The sequence below is a fragment of the Garra rufa genome, chromosome 20, assembly GCF_049309525.1.
Source record: "Garra rufa chromosome 20, GarRuf1.0, whole genome shotgun sequence".
NCBI lineage: Eukaryota > Metazoa > Chordata > Actinopteri > Cypriniformes > Cyprinidae > Garra > Garra rufa.
Window position 1 is genome coordinate 36,855,830 of NC_133380.1, and position 26,078 is coordinate 36,881,907.

Here is a 26,078-nt window from a genome sequence, read left to right on the forward strand (position 1 = left end):
TCTCTTGTCTCCCCAGAGTCCAATGAGTTTTAACAAACCCCTTAAAGTGTGCTGTGGGTTTGGTGGGGAGTAATTTAGAATGAATAGGGGAAAGTCACATGAAAGAAGGCATTGCTCCATCATGACGTGACTGGATATGACTGGTTATGATCGGCTATAATTGGTTGTTAAATCCCTGATAAATCCCCCTTTGCAAAGTCTTAATGGGAATAATAAAAAGTAAGTAAACAACTCACACACCTATATATCACTGCTTTGTCAAGTCTTATTATTAAAAATAACAGCTGAAAATTAGTTTCTAAATAAAATAAATGTAATAGAATAATAAAAGAATAATGTAAAATAGACTAAATGCTTGAAAACACTAGATTGATGAGATTCATACTTGGTTGTAATAAATTATTAGTTGTTGATGTAAAAATACAAAATATATATTTTATTATGGTAGTGTAAGTAATGTTTATTTAACCATGAAAATGTGACTGGGACATAAATTCGTTTTTTTTTTTTTTTTTTTTTTTTATTGTGTTCTCATTTCAGAACACCAATGAATGCCTCTGAAGTAGACATTAAAAAAAAGTTTCTTTTACATATTTAAAATAAAACTTTTAAACACCCTGTAAACACCCATGTTAATTAAACATCCAAGTGTGTAAGTGTGCCAAAGCATGCATTCAATTAAATTGTTTATTTCTAATATTTTGTATTCCAAGATACCTGTAATCCAAGCTACTGGGAGGCTGAGGCTGGCGGATCGCTTGAGCTCAGGGGTTCTGGGCTGCAGTGGACTGTCAATCAGGTGTCTGCACTAAGTTCGGTATCGATATGGTGCTCCTGGGAGAGCTCAGGACCACCGGGACATCTAAAGAGGACTAAACAAGAGCAGGTCAATGCCACCGTGCTGATCAGTAGTTGGATCAGACTCAGACTTTTGTGTTAGTACCATAGACTGTAAAAAAAGATGGACGACACGTCTCCGCTTTATTCTTTTTTATTTATTTTTTTTATTATTATTTGCCATAAAGAACATACAGAAAGAATACATGCCAGGGGATAGTACAGTCAGGTATGCAAATACTAGTTACAGAGTAACAAATATCTTATGAACGTTACACAATGAAATAGTTTTAAGAGCTTTGGGATTGTGTGAAGTAATAAGAGTGTCCAAGTAAGATTTAAGGTCCTTACAGAAAATAGGGAAGTACGGCTTGACATCTTGAAACTTACATTTATGTAAGTAGAATTTAGCAAGTAAAAATAAATAAATTAATCAAATGATATTTGTCTTTGTCTTCTTTAGAGAAATTATGACCTCCAAATAAAATATCCTTATACAGCAAAGATAAACTTTGAGAAGAAAAGGTTTGTACAAATATACAAAAATCCTTCCAAAATAAATTAGCATAAGTACACTCCCAAAACAGATGGAACATAGATTAATCTTCAGTGCCACAGAAGGAGCATAAAGAATCAATATTTGGAAACATCTTTTTAATATAAAGTTTAACGGGGTAAAATAGGTGCAGTAATTTGTAAGAAACATCTCTTACTTTATTGGTTATCAAGTATTTACATGATAAGGTCCACACTTTCTTCCATGGAATATTCCTATATAGGCCATTCCAATGGGACACTATATATGGAAGAGAAGTAAGCTCCGCCTGAAACAACTGTCGAATTCTTTTGTTCCGACCAGAAGGAGTAGATATAAAACTAATTTTCCCAATCATTGTATCAAAAGGATGAACTATTGACAAAGAAGTCTGGGATCTGGCAGAGTCTTTGAGAAGAGATATGGCCCCACATGGAATAGCATCCATTACTATGGAGAACTCACGAGGAGTGACAGGAATATTATATTTATTCAGAAATTCTGAATAAGAATACAAGTAACCATCAGAATTTAGTAACTGAGAAACTAAGATAATATTGTTTTGGATCCAATTAGGGAAGAACAAGGATTTGTTTTTGTATAAAATATTACAATTATTCCAAATAAAATAACTGTGAGGACCAAAATTATGCTTGTAAATCAGATGCCATGCCAGAAGTACTTGTTTATGAAAGTTGGATAATTTGAGGGGCAATTTAGTGATATTGTAATTACACACTAATAAAAATGGGAAACCTCCCGCTTTAGAGAAAACAATATTAGGAATGAACAATATTCATTCCTAAATGAATCCAGATTTGTTAAATACTGTCTCCGCTTTATTCCACTAAAGGAAAGTGAAGCCAATACATCTCAATATGGCCGCTGCCATCTTGGGGGAAATTACGTCATTTGGAGCCAGATTCTGCGCAGTAGAGATTCGTTTGGAGCCAGAGTCTGCGCAGTAGAGATTCGTTTGGAGCCAGAGTCTGCGCAGTAGAGTCGTGAGGCGGAGCCGCGGTATCAAAATCCCGTCCAAACTCCCGCAGACCCAATCGCACGATCACAATCATGACACCACACCCCGTTTTTATAGCATTAAATAACTACCTAAAAGCAAACTTATTGAATCACATGAACATGAATCAGCATTATAGGAACTACCTCACATGATGGAAACCATCTTTGGAAAAAGATTATTTAAAGTGTAATTTGATTATTTAGTTTGGCTCACGTCCCATTATGGCGCTTTTCCACTACACAGTACCAGCTCGCCTCGGCTCGACTCGACTCAGCTCTGTTTGGTTTTCCACTGTGTAAAAGTTGTACCTGTACCTCCACAATAGTACCTGGTTGTCATAGCGACGCTGCAGGAAACTGCCGTGACGTAATCTTCTACGCGACACACACCCGGTGTCTGCACCTCCTCGTTTGACCACGGCGTATTCTTCCGAGTTGCCATAATATGTAATGGATTGGATATGTCACGCAATCTCTGGCCAAACTTTTTAAAAATGGCGGGGTTATTCTGGATACTATTGCTGGCGCGTGCAATGATGACGCAGTGAATAGTGACGATTCTCTATGACCAATCAGCAGTCTGCTGTATTTTCACGTCACATTTTAGTATCGCCTCAGCTCGCTTGGAACCTCGCCTCAGCTCGCTTGGAACCTCGCCGGAGGTGGTACGAAAAAAAGTACCTGGAAGCCGGTACAGGTACAACTTTTACACAGTGGAAAACCAAACAGAGCCGAGTCGAGCTGGTACTGTGTAGTGGAAAAGCGCCTATAAAGATTACATGGAGAGGGCGGGGTTTATGACCTATACTGCAGCCAGCCACCGGGGGCGATTGAAATGTTTTGGCTTCACTTTTCAGGACTCCTACGGCACACTTGGTTAGTACCTGCAAGTGGATTGACAGTAAAAGAAAGATTTAGAGATGTATTATATGATTAAAAATTCAATGATAATGCAATCGTTTTTTGTTTCAATTTGTCTCACTTTAATTTGTTTTTACCTTCTTTTTTTACTTTTTATCTTTTCAGTAGTGGCATTTGTGGCCTTGCACTAGTTCATTAACATAAGGGACAACTATGGTGTGTTGTGTCAAATGATAAATAGTCATAAATACATATTGTTCAATTCATCGGTTGTTGATTTTCTTGTACATAGCGGCATATGTAAATGTAATAGGCTTGACTGCAGCGCTGACTCATATATGACAGCCGAGAAAAGTGAGCATATTATATGACCCGAAATTATCTCCCCATGAAACTAAACTTTAGGGATTCTCACAAATCAGATGCTATGCAACAAAAAATACATTTTCTAAACTGTAGATAAGATCTCAAAGAACCCTCTACCTAATTGTTTAGTTATGCAATTTGCATGATACATTCTTACCTGACAAATAAAATGTAATATTTGATTTATTATAAACTCCTCAAATCATTATGAATAGTAGATCATGTGGAGGTTTATGTTACTCTAAATCCGTGTGCAGGATAGAACATACAAAGGCTTAGGACTGAGCAGAGCAATAGGCAAGCCATTGGAGATCTTTTGATTTCTGTCCATCACCAACTTTGCAAGTTGTATTGAAGTGACCTAATAAACTACAATTTTTGTTCTGAGCAAGCAGCACGTGGCCAGCTGAAAGGTATAGAGCATGGGAATCTACGTCACTGGTCATAGCTGGTCAAGGACCAGCATAAACCAGCTAAGGACCAGCATAAACCAACAAAGGACCAGCTTAAACCAGCATCAAAACCTACTTAACCAGCATATGCTGGTATTTTCAACAGGGTAAAACGCCACAGGTCATAGCGCAGCGCAAATCCATGAATGAATGTTCTGAAGTGAAGTAAACTTGCAGTTCTGAAATCAATGACATTGTGAAAGGACTACACCAAATAACTTTTACTGGACTTAAATGGAACAAATACAAGAACTATGAATCAGCGGTTGCTTTATGCACAGGGAGAGTGATCATAACGAGCTGTATCAAGCATAACATTCCCAAACGTGTTTTGTACATTATTCATAGCGTGAGCACTTACACATTCAAGTGGATCAGGGATTATAATATGTTAAAACTATAAATACAAATGACAAAGCCAGATTTTGGTCAAGTTGTTTATTTTCATTAAGCTACTCTCACCAATGTCAAGTCAAGTCACCTTTATTTATATAGCACTTTTAACAATACAGATTGTGTCAAAGCGACTTCACAGTATTTAAACAGGACAATAGTGTGTAAGTAATGCATTACTGTAAACAATCAATTTTCAGTTAAAGGCAGTTCATCAATGAATTCAGTGATATCATCGTCCAGTTCAGTTCAAATAGTATACGATATCGCTGGAAAGTGTCCCCAACTAAGCAAGCCAGAGGCGACAGCGGCAAGGAACCAAAACTCCACAGGTGACAGAAATGGAGAAAAAAAACCTTGGGAGAAACCAGGCTCAGTTGGGGGACCAGTTCTCCTCTGGCCGGACGAAACCAGCAGTTTGTACCAATGTCAGATTGCAGAGAATGTGTTGTTTCAAGCTGAAAAGCAGAAAATTGCACTTCATTTTAGATCCGGTTTCCAGTTTCTGGCATGAGAGCAGATATGGCAGTTCATAAGCAGGAGTTCTCCATTCTAATGTGTTTTTAACTGTTTAATATAAATTTTAACATCTATCTCCACTATTACCCAGTCTCTACTGTAGTGTCCCTGTCCCTAAATCCCAGAATGCCGTGTGTTGCTGACGTCACGTTCCCATATTCTATAAAGATCGCTAAGACATGTGACCAAATGGGCGGCAACCTCTTCATAACGCAAAGAATTATGGGTATGTTTGGCCCGGTTGGCATAGCAGGCTAGTATTCTGGCATGAAAATAATTAAAAATTAACGTGAAAAACAGAATATAATACTACAAAATGCAGCGGGCTAAAGAAAACATTTTTGGACCATACCGCCTAAAACTAAATCCTAATGCAAAAACAAGATATGACGAGAAAATAAAGGGAATCAAAGGACTGGATCCTTACGAGCAGAGCGACTGGTCAAGGGACGTCAAACTGTTGCCCAACTACCAGTTACTACTATTGAAGTTATGTAATTGAGTTTGTAATTGTGTTAATACAGACAAAGGAGACAGAATTTCATTCAGTCTTTGTGTATTTTATTTACAGAGATGGCTAAAAATCATTACATGTGAGAAGAGACATTACAAAATCTTTTGGAAAACAAAAAGAACATTTACATATTAGATGTGCGCATGGTCTATAATTCTAACACGATGGCTTCACAACAATACTTGGACACATATTGGTCAAAGCACAGCACACAACCACAATTTTATCCAGCAAAGTCTTATCCTCCCCCTCACAAGGCACCACAAATCCCGGGCGTATTGTGTAATTTAATATGTTAAACTTAGAGCGCATACACCCTATCACTCGCTCCACGTGGATCCTGACATGAGCTAACTTCCTGGTCTCTTCCACATCTTTTGCATTAAGTTGTGGAAAAACATGAACTGTGGGGCTGTGGCCCCTGGTTCTTAAGCTTTAAACCAGCAGTTCCCAATTCCAGTCCTCGTGACCCTCCGCTCTGCACATTTTGTGTGTTTCACGCATCGCTTCCGACGTTTGTTCTATTCCAACGTTACTGCCCTTCGAAGTGGACATCACAGGATATTCCGCCATTATTCATTAGTTCGAAGCGAGCGTATGTGCTCCATTTGAAGGTCATTAAAGCGTGCAAGACGTAAATTTAAAATGCATTTATTTACAGATGCACTTATGTCACACTTCTCTAGTAAGTTTCATCTGTGTGTGAAGACGCTACATGCGGTGGCGTAGCGCAAATATGTGAATGAATGTTTCGAAGTATAGTAAACAGATTTCCCCCTCTTAGGGAGCAGGGAGCAATGAACACTTTGCAGGGACCATGTCAATCGGATCGCAGTTCCTGCACGGACTTCACTTCTAATGAGCTGGTAATCTGAATCAGGTGTTTTAACTAAGAGAGACATGCAAAATGTGCAGAGCGGTGGGGCGTGAGGACTGGAATTGGGAACCGCTGCTTTAAGCCACTTCTATCGTGAGAACGACTATTGCAGTATATAACACAGCAGGTAGACGGCATCTTAAACTCTTCCCTCCATGCAATCAAGTCTGGCGCCTAATGTTTGTGCCGCGGATTCCCAAAATGCTTTGAGTTCCCCACTGAGAATACGTCATGATGACGACACATTAGCGATCCTTATAGACGTTTTTCCTGAACACGGAAGTAAGTCCGACTCTTACAGTTTTTCTCAATTGCTTAAACACATTTCTTGAAATTATGCCTCTTATTTGCGAAACTCTAAACACAAATCCACAACTCCTAACTCATTTCCCCAAACTTCCTATATTGAGGTCAAAATGAAGCTCTCCACTCAAAACAATTCAATCTTGCTGAAAAACCAAACTTTGCTTTCAGACATGACACACAAATCCTCAAAAACAAACACACTACAACACAGTTTTACACACTGATGAGATAAATTCAAAACAATACTACCAAAACAATACAAATAAAAAACTTTTCACATGATGAACACAACAAATCTATTCCTTTGCAAATGTTTTATTCCTTAATTTAATGTACTGTAGAGTACAGTACAAAACAGCAAAAAACAACAAAATAATTATTCGGCCCAGCATCCAGTCTTTGGTCTGGGACAGGCCAAAGAACCTCTTCAGCATTACAGGCTAAATTAGCCCTGGCCAGGCAGCAGGGGTCAAATCCTCTTGCATGCCTGATCCAACCCTGGCACTCATCAACTAAAATATATGAGACTGCTTGTCTTCTTGCCCTTGCTCTTCCTCTGTCTCTTCCATGTTGTTGTCGTCATCGTCCTCCTCCTCCTCCTCTTCATCTTTCACCTCCTACTCTTCCTCTTCAAAATTACACATTACTGTATGTGGGATATTGATTGAAAAAGACTGGATAGGATTCACAGTTACACTTGTACTAGTGGTCTGACAAAAAATAAAAAAAATAAAATAAAAGCACACAACGTCATTGTGAAACAGAAAAAAAAGAAATATGGGCACAAAGGTGAAAATAAAAATAAGAAAGTCCACTGTCAGAATTTGTAACTCCTGTGTTGTCCTCTGTCTATATGCTTTCCAATGGAAGGTTCATGAGATGTACCTTTGATCTATTTCAGAGAACTGCTTTATCATTGGTTGATCTATATTATCTTCATTAGTGAAAGTCAAGATTCACTTGAATAATTCATGGCAAATTTACAAAAAGTCTAATAGAAATGTGTAGAATATATGATTGACAGTTTAGGACAACTAGATCAAAAATTTTGCATTTAGGTAATGATTTATACGATGAGCTAATGACTTGATGTTTTGAGGGGTAAGACTATTGCACAGAGAACTACAGTATATAATACATTTTGAGCAACATGACAATAGCAACTGAAACTGCACAAATGTATATTTCATTTCTGATCTGAGAAATGCACCAAAGTGACTGAGAAAAACTTTTATCCTTTTATCTCCATCGAAGGTTCTGATTGGTGTGTGCTAAATTTTGACTCCTAGTGTTTCCAGTTGGGTAATTGTGTGCTAATTGAGCTCAAACTTCGCAGACTTGAGTGAACAATATTGAATGCTTGTGCTTTCTAAATGACCTCATGGTGTAAGCACTGAGAAATGTAGGGATTTGTGTGTAGAGTTTTGAAGTAACAGTTCACCAAATATAATTCATGTGTCAAAGCAGGGAATAGTGTTTATAGTTTAGGGAAATGGGTGTGCTTTTTCAAAAATGGCGTTATAGTTTTGAAATTTTAGTTCAAAAGACTGGTTATAGTGTTTTAGCAATTGAGAAAAACTGTAACTGAAAGAATGCTTTGCATTTCCGGTCTGCATTGTTTCTACTCAAATTAGGGTATATCCCGAGCTAATAATCTAATGTTAAATCTATTAAAATGTTTTTAAATAGCACATGGCTCCAAAGCGCCATCACTTGGCAATGACCGTCAGTTGTCAGTGCCTCACTTTAATGAGTGTAGATGACACGAAGCTGCGGACCTTAGCTACATTAGAAACAGATGGACGCTATTTGAATGGGTTCCTATGGAGACCGGAACAGAAAAGCATTCAATCAGTCGTTAGAATTCGTAATGGCGGCGCTCATCGTTTACACAGGAAAAAGGTCTATAGGTTTACCTTACACACTCAGACTAAGTTCGGACTGGTGAGTAAGGCCATTAGGGTGGTCCTTACAATATCACAGGTAGGGCAAATTATGATTACAAATTTCCGACTTCCGTGTGGGTATAAATTATGTTTAATATGATATTAACAAGTTATGTTGAAACCAGTTCGTTTTACTTTATTGATAGTATGTCATGAGTTTAGCCTCATTACAGTTTTTTACAGACGCTAGATTTCTCAATACTTAGGTCACTTTAGCAAAACTCTTCACACAATTCTCCTAACCGACTTTCAGCTTGGTAAAGCAGTTCATTTCACATTCAAAATGCACTACAACTACCAAAACACTTTATTCAGGTCTCAAATAAACTCATTCTTCCAGAACACTAGCAAAGGTTGACAGACGACAAACACACTTTGTCACCGACAAAACAATGACCTAAAAAACACTAACAACATGTAGCATTACACAGTGTTTTCTTGTGTAAAACAAGGACACATCTCTGTTTATAATTCCAATATATATTGTTTATAACTGCAATATATGTTACTGGAATGAATCAGACATGATGCAGAATTTGTCAATATTTTATGTTGTTTATTTATTTATTTATTTTTTGCACTAAGTAATTCCAAAATATAATAATTTGTACACACACCATCCTCTGATACAGATAAAAAAGTAATGCTAATCTACTGCATTTTTAGATTTGAAATATGTTTCAATAAAATATTGCTGTTGAATTTTGCTGTCTTATTCAGTTTTGCATTATGTTATTGTTTTGAACATAAGTTTAACAGTTTTGAAAACAGTTTTGTAAGCATGTGCAAAATGTCCTGTACCTACAAATATTTTTGGCAGTTGTTGTGTCTGAGTGAGAAAAGAATTCATGAAATTTGAGAGATGTAGTCATTGAATGCATTTTGTGCCAAAACAATGATAACTGATCCTCAGTTTAGCCCACATAGACTTCTGTTGTGCTCACTGTGTGAAGAGTTTTGCAAAAGTGACCTAAGTATTGAGAAATGTGCCCTAGCGTCTGTAAAAAAAACTGTAAGTATATGGTTTGCATAGCTTTGTGGTTAGCGCGAAAGCCCGCTATTTATGATAAATAGTCCATATTTTGATGTTCTTTGAGAGTTCATGTTTTTGTTTCAGAGTTGCGAGTTATTATAAACTTTCACATTTGGGTAGGCTAATTTCAAACAAACTTTTGTTATTCTTACAAACTTTTGCCTTTTTTTCTTTTACAAAAATAAATTTAATAAATGTAACAATCAAATTTAGTTTCATTGAGACCTTTTTTCAGTTCGTATAAATCGGTAAAATTTGGAGGTTTTCGTTCCCAGTAGTAACGTCCCTATATTTACATGTGGGAATAAGTGATTGTGGCATCTTACATGCAGTTACAGTGCCATCTTTTGGTGGTGATGTGTCACTTCCATTGGTAGCAGAGATGGAACACTCACTGGAACAATTTCCAGAGGATCATTTGAACTTCTCAGCTCATCAATATGCCATCTCCAGAGGTTATTGGGAGCAACCTCTTTATACGAGAGTGGACTGATTTCTTTCGTTCTTTTCAGATATGGTTTCAACAAATCCAGCCTAGAACCTAAAGATCTTCCTTGGAACAACATGGTAGGTGTTCGATTACAGTTTTTTCAATTGCTAACATCCTTTTGTCCGATCTGTAATCACATTTTTAAAACTCTAAGCACAATTAGTACAACATCCGCCTGTTGTGACCATACCATTAACACAAATTGTGTTGTTTTCACACAATATGCAGTCAATTACCATGTTTTTAAAATGCATACATTTTCTTTTCATACAAGCTTACCCAAAACCAAAATCATGTGTTTTTAGTCTTATTTACAAATGCTTAAACACAGCATGTCAGAAATGAAGACCTAATGTTCCAAACCTTAAATACAGCTTGTTGCAGAAGCTTCTACTTCTGCAACAACAGCAGCTCAAAATAATAATAAAAATCTCTGTATATAAATGCTGTAACAACTGATAAGCATTTTTAATTATGAAATGAAATATTTAGAAATAGCTGATTCCAATATCAGTTGGAGGAATAGTCAGGTGTTGAAGGTCTTTCCATTACATCAACAAAGTAAAAAAACTCTTTGAATTGGTTTTGTGGATGCAGAACAACACAAAGAATCAGAGAGAGAAAAAAATAATCCCTGGGAGAGGGAGAGAAATAGTTGTAGAAGGTAGAAGTGTAGATCAGAAAAAGGGGAGAATAAGAGTTATTGGGGAGAGAAGTAAGAATGTGTGCTGAACTGTGCATTTTTTATGTTTGTTTTTTCTCCTTACACTTGTGGAACCTACAAAAGCTTACTTCTGCCATGGAATATAAAGGGTAAAGGGTAATTGTGACCTTTTTTTTAATCTCACAATTCTGATTAAGTCTGAATTGCAAGATGTAAACTCGCAATTCCAAGAATAGAAGTCAGAATCGTGAGATAAAAAGGTCACAATTACCTTTTTTTTCTGTGACGGAAACCAGCTTGCATAGTAACCAAAGGCCATGTATGTTGGCATTTTTGTTGATCACTGGCTACCATGGGGGCACCATCCACATCCAACCCACTGCAAAGCAATTTTAATCAAGGTTCCAATTGAATTTCTGCCTTTCTTTTTCTATTGTACATTCCATAAAGGAATGACTCATTCAGATTTAGCCTAAACTGAAGGCTAAATTACAAAAAAACAATGGACTTTTATATTGTTTGTTATATGCAGGTAGAACTGAAACATGACAATGCAGTTTTTGTAAAGCCATCATCTGTTAGTATTTTGACAGTCACTGTGCTATGATTGACTATGTTTCTGTTGGATTGAAATTAGTGCTAATGTTTTGACCGAATGACTTGATTTTGAATTGGGTTTGCTGTGTTTCGATAGAGTTGGTATATGTAGAAAAAGGTATTCAACATTTTGAAATGTAGAGTTTGTATTTATTTAACAAAATGTGGTTTTGTAGGTGTGTTGCTGTGTTAAGAGCTTAGAAGAAGTACTTTAAGCATTGGTAAATGCTTGTTAGCAATTGAAAAAAAAACTGTAATGGTAGCATTAGCTGTGTTCCGATATGCAAAGTTTTGCAGTTTTTGATGTAGTGTAATTTTTTCATTTGCCATGGCAAATGGATCTCTTTGTTCTTAGAAAGACTGATCTTGTGGAACTCTGTAGAAACTAGGGCCTGTTGTCACTCACCAGCTGTTCAGGTACACCATTTCTTGCAAAGAGCTCTCTAAATACCTTCACAGTTTAAGAAGCCATTGTGGAGGTCATACTGAACACTTCAGGCCACTTTCAGCATTCATCAACAACAACGAGAAATCCACAAAATCAACATGAATCCTTTGCCTTGGCAAACTTAGCCCCCAAGATGCCCTCACTAGACCATAAATCTGTTTTACGATAAATACTTTTCGGCTACTATAACTTAAGTCTTTGGGGAAAACAGTTATTATACATCTAAAATGGATGCAGACACCACATAACTGATATCTGTGTTGTCAAATTGTACAGTAGTCAAAGGGATTTCAAAGCAATTGATTTATTGCAACTGATTTATTAAATACGAAAGAAGACATTTAATTCAGGTTAATACAGCTAATTTAACACTCTGCAAGGGTATACACATTAATCTATACATATATAAAAAATAATACAAATTAACACAAAAATAAAAAAATACCAAATTATTACTTTGACCTCTGCTGAAAATATGTTTTCCCCCAAGGTCTCTCACAGTGGTAGCACTCCTTTCGTCAACTCACTCTGTCTCTTGAATTCCACAGCCACGATGATTTGATTCGAGATTTGCACACTAAGACTCAGAAAAAGTGAAATAGGGGGGTAGGGGGGTGGAGTCATAGGTCCCCATCAATGTCCAGAGCAAATCTACGCCCTTGTAATTTATACATGCTATTTCTAATACCGCATGCTAGCTTACCTGTTACAACCTTCCTTAGCCTCAGGTTCTAAAATTGTCTCTTTTGGTTTGAGCCATTCCAGTTCAATTGAGTGGCTAAAGAATGGCCGGTAACACTTTAGAATGCTGTTCCACCATTAATGAATAACTACACAGGAACAAATGACTAATGCACTATTAACATTCTAAGTAACTACTATTAACTCTACTATTACTATTGCTCATTTGACAGGGGTAGTTCACTTAATCATCAGCTAATCATCAACTACTTTTTTTTTTTTTTTATCTCCCGGAGAACTACTATATACAGGTGCATAATTAATGTGAATAATGCAAAATGCATAATTAATTCTCATGAAAGATCATGGTAATCCACTAGTAATGACTCAAGTATTACCAAATCTGTCCAGAATTACCAATTATTTGGATTAGTGTTCTATAGTGAAGATCATGGTTACTCCCTAGTAATGACTAAAGTCATTAAAAACTATTGCAACAACTTCCACTCCTCTGGAAAGGATTTTCTCATGATTGTGGGGAATTTTATACTCATTCATCCACAAGAGTATTTGTGAGATCAGACACTGACGTTGGATGAGAAGGCCTGGCTCACAATTACTGTTAGTACATCGTAAAAGTGTTTGATAATGTCATAATTTTACACACCCAACTCACACGCAAATATGTCTCTATGGACCTTCCTTTGTGCACTGGGATACATGCTGGAATGGAATAGGGCTCCCCTAGCTGCTCCCAAAAAGTTGGAGGCATTTGTCAAGAATGTCTTGGTGTAGTGAAACAGTAAGAATTCCCTTTACTAAACCTATCCCAAAAAAATAAGAAATCGTACATATTTCACTCCTCCAGCATGACTGTATCCCAGTGCACAAAGCAAGGTCTATAAATACATGATTGGGTAAATATCAATTCATAGCCCAAGCTACAAGTGTCGCACAACAAAAAATTCAGTTAAAACGACATTTGTGTCTGCTATAGGGTGACGCAGAGTTTGATCCAGGTAAGATGGCAGGAGTGAAAGTCCATCAGTTTTTGCATGCCTATGCATTGTTTTGAACTCAATCCAGTATCTGTGTCCTCCTAGGAACAACACCCATGTCTGCATCCATGCTGCAGCTGTCAGTGGTACTTGCTTCTGTGGACTGCATATGGAAACCAGAGGCTAATGGTCAGTGACCAAGGTAAACTAATTTCTATACAGATACTGACTAATTTTTTAACCCCCCAGACCAGGCTCAGTGCTTTCCTATCAATCTGTGCATTGTTGTCAGTGGTACTCAGATGTCAGTGGTACTCGCTTCTGTGCACTGAATAGGGATTTCAAGTCACTTTTCAGACTGTAATTTTCCAAACTCAGCACAACGTTTAGTCCATCCCCAAAGTGACAGTGTTCAGATAACTCTTTCAGTTACATATGCTGCGATTGTCTCTCCTTCATTCTGATTCCACCTATGAAATCTGAAACGCAGCAGCGGTTTTGGTACTAGATGGCCCTGCGTTGTTTTTACATGTTTTCAAAGCTGACATCGGCAGGCTTTACAGGTGCAGTGAGGCTTCTCAGCAATGCATACACTTTCCCTCCAATTTCACTAAACAACACAGATACATAATTACCATTTTCAATATTGATGGGTTTGAAATACTGCTCCATTTGTTCACAATATGTTGTCCAATCATCCGTTGCGCTTTCAAAAGCAGCAAGTTTTCCAATATAACCAGCTATCTCTCTTTTTTCACTTACAGCAACGAGTTGTACTGTCCTTTCCTTTTACTAGGCTGCTTTTTGCAGTCAAACTCTTGATTCGTGTCTTAAATTCTCGATTTTAACATGGCAAAATGTAGCACTTCTAATAACGCATCCCTCTGAAAAATGATGTGAAATATCTCTCCAAGATATGTAAGAGAGATAATAGATAATAAATACTGCTCCTTATGAAATTAATTTCTGATTGTGGTGATCTACTGTATGTGATATGCTCTCAGGACTGTGACTGCCATGTGTTTCGCAACATTTAAAAATTTTAGACCATCTTATGTGGGGAAAAAAGACATGTAGAAAATGTTTCTTGCTAGCACTTTTATTTTTAGAGACAGGTTTTTCCTCACATACAAACACAAAACAGTGAACAGAGAACAAGTTTCCTAGTTCCTTGTCATGTCACAAACTCTGTTCAGTATTCAATGTTTGAATACTGTCTCACAAAGTGGCATGCTCTGACTTTAGTATTTACGCTGTGGAGTGGTTGGCTTTATCTGGGCTGCCTGTCCACCAGTTGTGCTGGGAAAGGAACCACCAGCGGACTGAGATCCACCAGATGTGCCAAAGTGGGATCCACCGGAGGATTGAGATCCACCAGATGTAGCAAAGTGGGATCCACCGGAGGATTGAGATCCACCAGATGTGCCAATATGGGATCCACCGGAGGATGTAGATCCACCAGATGTGGCAATGTTGGATCCACCTGAGGAGGATCCCCCTGAAGGGCAAGAGAAAAGGTGTCATTAATGTGTAAAGTACAAAATACACTATCTGGAACTGACTATCCCACCACAATATACAAAGAAAGATTTTGGTTACCGTTAAATGGACCCCTGGAAAAGTAAGAGGAAGAACAAATTAATTATTAAAGCCATTCCTGGACCAGATAATATAATTTATGCACCACTGATTTGAACTCACATCAAATTTATAACTTACCTATTGCCTTGACCTTCCAGGAGGCTCCTGTAGGTGGCGATCTCCTGCTCCAGACGAGTCTTGATATCCAGCAACACGGCGTAATCATGTCCCTGTTGTTCAATGCAAGCTCTCAACTGAGCCAACTCAGCTTCCAGAATGTTGATTTGGTTCTGGTAGCCTGCAAGTATAGAGCTGTACCTAGCCTCTGTTTCCATCAGTGACTTCTCCAGTGATGCTATCTGTTTGAGAACATGCACGAATCTTCATTAAGCATACCTGCTCTGCTTTTTTCAAGTCTTATATTATATTTTCCTGCCTTTGGTTCAGGTAATGTATCTAATCTCTCTCATTCTACATTCCACTTGTGTCTCACCATGCTGAGTAGAGACTGTAGCTCGATCTGTAGACTCTGTAAGGTGTTTCGCAGCCGTGTGATTTCTGACCTGGACGTTTCTATGCTTTCTGTGTTCTGGGCCACCTCTTTGTTCAACCCTGCCATCTGCAAAGACAAAAACACTGTATGACAATCCAAACACTACTTCAAGTGAGATTCCACAATATGTGGTTTATTATTCAGTGAAATCAGGAGTTTTGCAGTATGTTTGATAGCAATGTAGAATTTACAACTGGCAGATTCAAGGAGAAAGAAGTTGTCTTACCTTGTCGTTGAACCAGCCTTCCTGTTCCCTGCGGTGTTTCTCTATGATGTTCTCATAATGAGCACGAATCTCCTCCAGAACCTTGTTCAGGTCTTGCTGTGGTGCAGCATCAAGCTCTACGTTCACTGTACTTGTCAGCTGAGCCCTCAGTGCAGCCAGCTCCTGTAATGCCACAGTATAATATAATAATCCAAACTTTTAGGATCAGTTATACATAGATGATCCATTGGATAACTACTACAAACCTCCTGGTGGTTCTTCTTCATAAATGCCATCTCTTCCTCCAGACTCTTGATCTGAACTTCCAGGTCGCCCCTTGCCATGGTCATTTGTTCCAGCAGGCGGCGCAGGTTAGCAATGTCGGCCTCCACAGACTGCCGCATCACCACTTCATGCTCATATCTGATTGGTGGAAAGGCAACATAGAGAATAAACACACCAGTCATTGTTTAAACACCACCAATGTCATAAATACACACACACTACACTGTAAACCCTAATAAGTTCACAGAACTCAAAAATTATTTTGTAACAGATTACACAAAAATATTTTAGTGATGTTTTTAAATGTTTTAAGTTTACATAAAATAAAAATTACACTTTCAGTTGCCTTAAATTATCTCAATGTTATCTTATAAATATTGATATCCCTCAACTTATAATTGGGGAGTAATTCACTCAAAATTTTCTATATTTTTGAACTCATATAATGTGGAAAATACACTAAAAATTTTCTATATTTTTGAACTTATATAATGTGGAAAATACACTCAAAATGTTCTATATTTTTCAACTCATAATGTGGGAATTGCACAAAAAATAATTTCTAAAATTAAATACTACTGTCGGCCCACTACACAATTATAATCAGCTAATAATGTTAGGAAACATGAAAGTGACACCACATTGACAATTTAACAACTTTTTTTATTCAACACAATGTGCTTTTTAAAGGGCACGAATCAAAGGAGCTCAGTCAAAACAAAGTGCTTGACATAAATTAAAACAAAAAGAAAAGGAAATGACTCCATAAAAACAATCTTTAAGTAAAAAGAAAAGTCTTAAAAGTACATTAAAGGTTGTATCAGCGATTTCTAGCCTGAAACATAAAGTGTCAAATTCAGCTGACCTTTCTTCACGATCCGCTCACTGCCTGCCCCATAAATTGTCTGTGAAAAAACCGCGTCTCTCTGGTCAGCCTAGGGTCCGAGATATGCCAAAAAAACAATCGGTACCACCAACCTTTCCACAGATAAACAAACAGTGTTCCAACCAATCAGCGTCAGGGGTTTGGTGTTGTGGACTTTCGCTCCGCCTCCCTCACATCCCAGCACCAGTAGGAATGTCCACAACACCAAACCCCTGACGCTGATTGGTTGGAACACTGTTTGTTTATCTGTGGAATAGTTAACAGCGTCGATTGTTTTTTTGGCATATCTCGGACCCTAGGCTGACCAGAGAGACGCGGTTTTTTCACAGACAATTTATGGGGCAGGCAGCGAGCGGATCGTGAAGAAAGGTCAGCTGAAATTGACACTTTATGTTTTAGGCTAGAAATCGCTGATACAGCCTTTAAGTGTTAATAGTTCTATTTTCTGGTTATTGTTACAGAGAGTAGATTCAGTATTTTGGGTCTTAAGCTCACATTATAATAAAAACTCACAAAGGATTCATGATAAATTGAACAGTCGTTTCCCACGTTATTCAGTCCAAAAAATTTAGCTCGGCAATATGTCATTTTTGTAAAATGTATCGATTGACAATCAATGTATTAATTCTGAGGTAGAACAGGCAAACATAGTCACATGTTAAATCTGAGGTAGAAGAGGCAAATGATTACATTTGTAAAGAGGGGAACAAAAACAAACAAAAAAACTTCCTCAATACTCAGCTCAACAAATAATCCATTCTGAATGATTTACTCACTGAACAAATCATTCTTCAGCGTCAGTAGACACGCTTTCAGTGGTTTGTTGTCCTCAGGAAACAGCACAACTTTTTGGATAAATGTGAATGTAAGTTTGAGATTCTTTGGGTACTGTAGGTCTAGTGCATAGATGTATCCAAAGAGCAGAAGAAATGAGTCAGCCAGATTTGTGGGACCACTCACAAGTATTTCCTTCTCGCTGAAGAGAGACGCATCAGTAGTGTCATCCGTGACGACTGTCAGGAGAGCCACCGAAGTGTCACTGAGGTCTGGACCATCTGCTGAATATAAAACACAAATAAGACAAGAATGAGTTCAGCTCCTCAAGGATACAAATCATGCTAATGATGTCCTCTGGAATGGATAACTCAAGAGTTTCCACATAACCTGCTTTCTGGAATACCCCCCTTGTTCTCCTAGAGTTCTTTGAGTGATGTCATATGTTTAAGTTGACTAAATGGCTAGGCAAAGGGATCGATAGTGAGGCCAGTACACTTACGTTACAGGTCCTGAAGAACTTGGAGGCATCTTAACGCAGGTACACGGGAAGTGCACGAAGGACGAGGGCCCGTCTCATATTTACATCACGTGGTTCCTAGATGGACAAAAAATATCCATTACAATAATAATTACACAAATGCAGAGCAAACACTTAAAAAAATCTAAGTGTTAAATAGCTCCATATTCTGATGGTGGTCATTGCTATAGATGGTAGATTCAGTATTTTGTGTCACCATTTCTTCAGTAAAACATTTTTCAAATTAATAACTTTCTATTGTAAATACTTAACTCACAAACAAAATAAAACTCTAAATTGTAAATCAAATTTTATAAAAGCAGTGGTTATTTGGACTTCTTCAAATTGAAGCTGATAAAGTATTTAAGGTACCTCTTTATGATAGAATACATCTTGTCAAGATGTTCATCTCTGATGAGATTGACAATGTTGTGTGCATGCCATAATCACTTAACCTCAGGGCACAGTCAAGGCAATTCATACAATAACTTATTACAGTTGTCTGCAAACAATCTAACTTTGTTAATAATCTGGTTCTGAATCATGCAAAGTTAAAAATTCACCTAAATGTCATAAATCCTCATGAGCTTGGCTAGCTCCTCCGCTATCTTGCCAGTCTTGGTGGCCTTGTCTCTGAACAAGGTGATGAGTTTAGGCGTGTGTCTGTCCAGCTCCTTGAAAAATTGATTGTGCAGGTTAATGTTGTTGATTCGGTGGAACTCTGCAAACACCTGCTGTACATAGACAGAATTGCACAGAAATGTACAAAGATGAATTAGGAATAGAAATGTGAATGTATTTTAAGAAGTTTTTAGTTGGCAGGTAGCAAAACCAAAGGCAATTCTATTAGGGATGAGTCAGAACCAAGGTCAAAATAGAAAATCAATTGTCATTCTTTAATTTAAAACAGGCAGTATATTGTTATCTAAAAAAAAAAATCTAATAATAAACCTCTGTACACTTTGTTTATGGTGAATGGCAAAAATATATCACAGCGTGATGTGTTGTCAACTTTTACATCTGCCATTTGTTTTTTTGGTGAAAATGTTGATTTTTAAATAACGTTAGTCATTTAAATATTGGAAAAATCAATCATGTTCAAAGTGGGCATGCTTAAAGGATTTGTTCACTTTCATAACAACAATTTACAGATAATGTACTCACCCCCTTGTCATCCAAGATGTTCTTGTTTTTCTTTCCTCAATCGTAAGGAATTTTTTTTTTTTTTTTTGAGGAAAACATTTCAGGATTTCTCTCCATATAATGGATATGTTTGGCACCCCGAAGTTTGAAGGTCCAAAATGCAGCTTCAAACGGCTCTAAACCATCCCAGCCGAGGAGGAAGCGTCTTATCTGGGGAAACGATTGGTTATTTTATAAACAAATTGACAATTTATATACTTTAAATGCGCAGTTTGTGTGATCCGGGTCAATACCGTTAGGGTATGTCAAAACTCCCATCTCGTTTTCTTCCCTAGATCGCTGTAAAAATACCGACACAGTGTTTACAAAGTGAACATACAAAAAAAAAAACTCAAACACCCTTTACAAAAAAAAGGTAAAAAAACAGCATTGTAGGACGATTTTGACATTGAAGACATAAACGAGATGGGAGTTTTTCGGGAAGCAGGGATAAAAGTTATGCTTTTAGCCCCCGCCAAAGAGTTCAGACTCGTGGACCTAACGTTAACTCCACCTTCAGTGTCCCGGGAAAACATGCATTATGGGAAATGTAGTTCATCCAGGAAACCGCTGATAACATTTCACCGTTGTAAGATTGTAAGACGTACGTTAATTGTTACATTCAACAACTTCTAAAGTTACAATTAACGTTTCATGGATTTGTAAACTATTTACAACAAAATATTAACTGTACACGGACAAATGTATTCCCAAATTTAAGACTATTTTTCGAAATTCAGTAACGTTACTTACCAAATCAGGGCTGATGATAAGACGGCGCTTTAAAAAACGAGGGCAATAAGACTAATAAAAAAACTGAGGTGGTAGTGGTTTGAAGCAGGGGGATAAAAGTGCGCATTACAAACAAATAAAAACAAATTTAACTGTGTTCCACATCCACACGGGCAGGCCAAGACTTCCCCGCATCAAGGCAAAATCAAGATGGCTGACTCAGCTTTCCTGAGGGAGTAATAAGACCCACCCACCAGAACGTCATGACGTTACACTACTGTGTGGTTTCTAAACTTTTTAAGCGTTCCACACAAATTAACTATAAAATATTGAGCCCTATTCAATTAAAGTGGCATAAATCTCAACAGAGCTCAACACTTTATAGTTTGGTCAACTGCATAAGGACATTTGACTGTTATGACCCTATTAGTTTTAAGCTAGTACAACTGTTTGGGATTACAGTGTACTGTTTAAAAGTGTTTTATTGTTTTTGAAAGAAGTTTCTTATGCTTTTCAAGTTTGCATTTATTTGATCTGATAGAACTGTTTTCTATTGTAGTAGGTTTGAAAATGTAATTTATTTCTGCAATGTCAAAGCTGATTGTTTTAGCAGCCAGCCATTAGTTCTTTCTTCAGTGTCACGTGATTCTTCAACAATCATTCTAATACGCTGATTTGTTGCTTAAGAAACATTTCATTACTGTTGTTATCAATGTTGAAAACAGTTGTGCTGAACATTTTATCCAGCAAACTGGTGTTGGTTAACTGTGTAACTTACTTCACCCTGAAGTCATCAGCAGCCAGTTTAGAGTTGTCAATCTGCAGGAGGATGTTGGCGTTTTGGGCAGTAATACTGAAAATCTGAAAGGTAGAACATTTAATATGAGAACACATATAAATGTGGAAAAAAATGATCAAATTCTGGGAAACCAAGTAATGATCTGTTTCAACTGCTATATCTGACAGAATGCACTTGAAAGAAAACAAGCTTGTTTCATATTCATTTAGATATCACTGTACCTTGTCTTTCAGCTCCTTGATGGTGGCCCAGTAGGCACTGTAGTCCCTCTGATCACTTGGCCTATTCTTCTCATAGTACTCACGGATCTTCTTTTCCAGGATGGCATTGGCAGCCTCCAGCGAGCGCACCTTGTCCAGGTAGGATGCAAGGCGGTCATTCAGATTCTGCAAGGTGGCCTTCTCATTCAGCTTAAAGTCGCCTCCAGAAAATCCACCACCAAAACCGGATCCGCCACCAAAACCAAATCCTCCACCAAAACCGGATCCTCCACCAAAACCAAATCCTCCACCAAAACCGGATCCTCCACTAAAACCGAATCCTCCACCAAGACCACATGCTCCACCAAATCCTCTACCATACCCTCCACCTCTGGAAGAGATGCGGGTGCTTCCTCCTAAACCACCTCCATACACGCTGTGGGATTTCTGTGTAAAGGCTGTCGAACGAGAGCGACTACCGGTGGCAATGGACCTTGAGGACATGGTCTTGGGTCCTTTTGAACACATCTTGTGGATGGATATGGAGTTCAGCTGAACCAAGAGAGGACACTGCAGGAAACGGTTAGAGTTGTCCAAACGAGGATGGCACCTTTGAGCCCAGCTCTCACCTTTTATAGAGATGGAGATCCAGGGTGACTCCTTGACTCTGTGGGTGGGTGAAGATAGGTGTGCGTGGGAGAGAGCATGTATGTCAGTCCAGTCAAACTTAAAGATCAGCGTTCAGGTTCCACCCTAGTGAGGAAACCGCTAAGGGCAGTGTGATAACTGTATGTACTCATGATAAGATGTAGTCATCAGATGCAGTAAGACAACTAGGCTTTCAACACATACTGTGTGTATAGTTGTGTTGTGTGTATGTGTGTGTATGTGTTTACAAGCATGAGCAAGTGTTTTCTGCCAGCAGAGGATATCATTAACACCAAAAAGGATCTTGAGCCAGTCATGCAATGTTAGAGGTTTTATAACATCACCATTGTCATAATAATAAAGAGGGATTTGGCAGACAGTTATCTCCCTGAGGTAATGTGAGATCATCTGTGACAGTTCCACCACCCTTTTTTCAGGTCAAATGGATCAACTTGAGAAGTTGGGTGCACAGTTTAGGCGTTTTATTTTATTTTATTTTATTTTACTTAATTTTAATTTTTATTTTTTTTTTGTAAATGGTGCAAAATTGTAATATTTAGTATGCAGACAAAAAGCAATATAATAAAAAAGTTAATTAAAAAAAATAGTATTAGTAGTAGTAGAATTATTATGAGGAGTAAAACATCTATTTTCTTAGTTTCATAACTTATAAAGCTTCTTTATTCTACATCTTAATCTGAGAGAGACAGAGAGACTGAGTATTCTGCTTTCCTCCACTAGAAACTGAAAGTGAACTGGCCCAGGTTGGAGATCGGATCAGGTCAAAGCCCCTGTGCCGATCAGTACAATCTTAAAAATAAAGGTGCTTTAAAAGGTTCTTTACAGTGATGCCATAGAAGAACCATTTTTGGTTTCACAATAACCATTCAGTTAAAGGTTCTTTATAGAACCATCTCTTTCTCACATTTTTATAATCTGAAGAACCTTCTGTTACCACAAAGAAACTTTTGAGAAACTGAAAGGTTCTTAGGATGTTAAAGGTTCTTTATGGAACCATTTAGACAAAAAAAGTTCTTGTATAGCATCGCAAGGCACTTGTGAATAGACACTGCAGTGCAGCCTGAGTAATACAGCGAGACTCAGACTTTTGTGTTTGTACCTGTATGTGGACTAACAGTAAAAGAAAGATTTAGAAATGAAGTACACGATTAAAAATTTAATGATAATGAAATAGTTTTCCTCTTACTTGTGACATTGTCTCACTTACAAATTTGCAACATTTTTAAACGTTTTATCTTTTTATTAGTGGAATTTGTGGCATTGTACTTGTTCATTACCATAAGTGACATTACTTTATGTAGTGTCAAATGACTCATTCCATTGCCAGATGGAGGCACTGTTTTATACTATAAATCATAGATGTTTTACAGTTTTTCACATTTGTTAAAACAGTAAATCCCTTTCTCTGAACCAAATTCTGAATAGCCTAAACCAATTTGTCAAATAAACCACTCTTTCTGCAAAACCTTAAACCAGTTCAGGCAGTTTAGTCACTATTTGCAGATCTCATGCACTCTTTTTTGCAAAACTCTAAACACATTCTCACTCACTAAGACACAATTTGCTCTGTGATGAACTTGTGATGCAAAACCCTAAACACAAGAACGCAAAAGTTAAACGATCGGTTTGTGCGAGAAACTGAACAGTATTTATATCATGTTTTACCTTTGATATACAGCCACGTCCATCTGCCCTGAGCACGAGCTCGGCATCAGGCACGTTACATGTGTACAAGCTCTGGCATAGTATATGCAAACGGCAAAAGCGATCTGTCGCGTGTGTACGACACTCATTGTTTACACAGTGCACAGAGATTGTGGGCATAGCGGCTATTCAAAATTGTAATTACTTGCGCTTATCCTGATTGTTCAAACCGCTTTAAAGTTAAAAGTTAACATTTGCTTGCGCAAACTCATCCGGGACTGTTGACTTTTCACCGATTTCCCCTTCCGGTGTTTGCGTATACTACGCCAGAGCACGTACATGAGTAACAAGCCGGATGTTAAGCTTGTGCTCATGACAGTTGGAAGTGGCTGTGTATCAAAGGTAAAAAAAAAAAAGATATAAATACTGTTCAGTTTCTCGCAAAAAAACTTTCGCTTCATGTCTTAGGACATCAATGGATTTGTCTGTGCATGTTTTGTTTTTTTTACTTTTAAAGGTCTGGTGCCCATCCACTAGCAATATTAATTGGCTGAAAGACGGCACCGGTTTTAGTTAAAAATCTTCGTTTGTGTTCTGCTGAAGAAACGAAGTCACCTACATCTTGGATGCCCTGGGGGTAAGCAAATAAACATCAAATTTTCATTTTTGGGTGAACTATTCCTTTAATACTTCAAAATACAAAATACAAGCCAGTTCAAAGTGCACAGATGGCACGGGTGTAACTGTCAATCTGAGAGGTACAAAAGAGTGCAAATACAAGTGGTGGAAGAGGTGGATGTAATATATATACATGCATGTATGTATATATATATATATATATATATATATATATATATATATATATATATATATATACAGTGAGGTCAATAAGTATTTGATCACCCTGTGATTTTGCAAGTTCTCTTACTTAGAAATCATGGAGGGGTCTACAATTTTCAGCATAGGTGCATTTCCACTGTGAGAGACAGAATCTAAAAATAAAAATCCAGAAATCACACTGTATAATTATTTAACAATTTATTTGTGAATTACTGTGTCAAATAAGTATTTGATCACTTGAGTCAAATTTTTTTTATATTTGGTACAGAAGCCTTTGTTAAAAATAACAGAGGTCAAACGGTTCCTGTAGTTCTTCACCAGGTTTGCACACACTGCAGGAGGGATTTTGGCCCACTCCTCCATACAGATCTTCTCTAGATCTGTCAGGTTTTGGGGCTGTTGCTGAGCAACACAGAGTTTCAGCTCCCTCCAAAGATTATCTATTGGATTTAGGTCTGGAGACTGGCTAGGCCACTCCAGAACCTTGATATGCTTCTTACGGAGCCACTCCTTGGTTTCCTGGCTGTGTGCTTTGGGTCATTGTCATGCTGGATGACCCAGCCACGACCCATCTTTAATGCTCTGACTGAGGGAAGGAGGTTTTTGCCCAATATGTCACAATACATGGCCCCGTTCATCCTCTCTTTAACACAGTGCAGTCGTCCTGTCCCCTGTGCAGAAAAACACCCCCAGAGCATGATGCTTCCAGCTCCATGCTTCACTGTAGGTACGGTATTATTGGGATGATACTCATCATTCTTCTTCCTCCAAACACGGCGAATAAAGTTAAGACCAAAAAGTTCTATTTTGGTCTCATCTGACCACAGAACTTTCTCCTATGGATCATCCAGATGGTCCCTGGCAAACTTCAGACGGGCCTGCACATGGGCTGACTTAAGCAGGGGAACCTTCCGTGCGATGCAAGATTTTAAACCATGACGTCTTAGTGTATTACTGATAGTAGCCTTGGAAACGATGGTCCCAGCTCTCTTCATGGCATTGACCAGCTCCTCCCGTGTAGTTCTGGGCTGATTCTTCACCATTCTTAGCATCATTGATACCCCACAAGGAGAGATTTTCCGTGGGGCCCCAGTCAGAGGGACATTGACAGTCATCATTAGCCTCTTCCATTTTCTGACAATTGCTCCAACAGTTGTTCTTTTTTCACCAAGCTGCTTGGCAATTGCACCGTAGCCCTTTCCAGCTTTGTGAAGGTCTACAATTTTGTCTCTTGTGTCGTTTGACAGCTCTTTGGTTTTGCCCATGTTGCAACTTAGACTTTGGCTGATTGTGGGGTGCACAGGTGTCTTTATGACAGCTAACGACCTCAAACAGGTGCTACTAATTTAGAATCATGAGCAGAGTGTAGCTGGACTATTTAAAAGCAAAATAACAGGTCTTTGAGGGTCAGAAATCTGGCTGATAATCAAGTGATCAAATACTTACTTGACACAGTAATTCACAAAAAAAATTGTTAAAAAATCATACAATGGGATTTCCAGATTTTTATTTTTAGATTCTGACTCTCACAGTGGAAATGCACCTATGCTGAAAATTGTAGACCCCTCCATGATCCCTCCAAGTAAGAGAACTTGCAAAATCACAAGGTGATCAAATACTTATTGACCTCACTGTATATATATATATATATATATATATATATATATATAT

General features: G+C 37.9%; 1 protein-coding gene and 1 long non-coding RNA gene across 2 annotated transcripts; both read right to left on the reverse strand.

The window, feature by feature from the left end:
- Nucleotides 1-15,252: 15,252 nt before the first annotated feature.
- Nucleotides 15,253-21,812, reverse strand: LOC141293324 (keratin, type I cytoskeletal 19-like). The gene is made up of 6 exons (XM_073825347.1): nt 21,276-21,812; nt 21,034-21,116; nt 16,143-16,299; nt 15,898-16,059; nt 15,612-15,737; nt 15,253-15,477 (listed from the first exon to the last, which is right to left on the reverse strand). The coding sequence occupies exons 1-6, from the start codon at nt 21,780-21,782 to the stop codon at nt 15,253-15,255; spliced, it is 1,260 nt and encodes a 419-aa protein (XP_073681448.1). The 5' UTR covers nt 21,783-21,812.
- Nucleotides 18,324-20,668, reverse strand: LOC141293325 (uncharacterized). Its single transcript, XR_012340720.1, has 4 exons — nt 20,277-20,668; nt 19,506-19,694; nt 18,905-19,075; nt 18,324-18,419 (listed from the first exon to the last, which is right to left on the reverse strand). It is a non-coding gene; the product is annotated as an uncharacterized lncRNA (long non-coding RNA).
- Nucleotides 21,813-26,078: the final 4,266 nt, after the last annotated feature.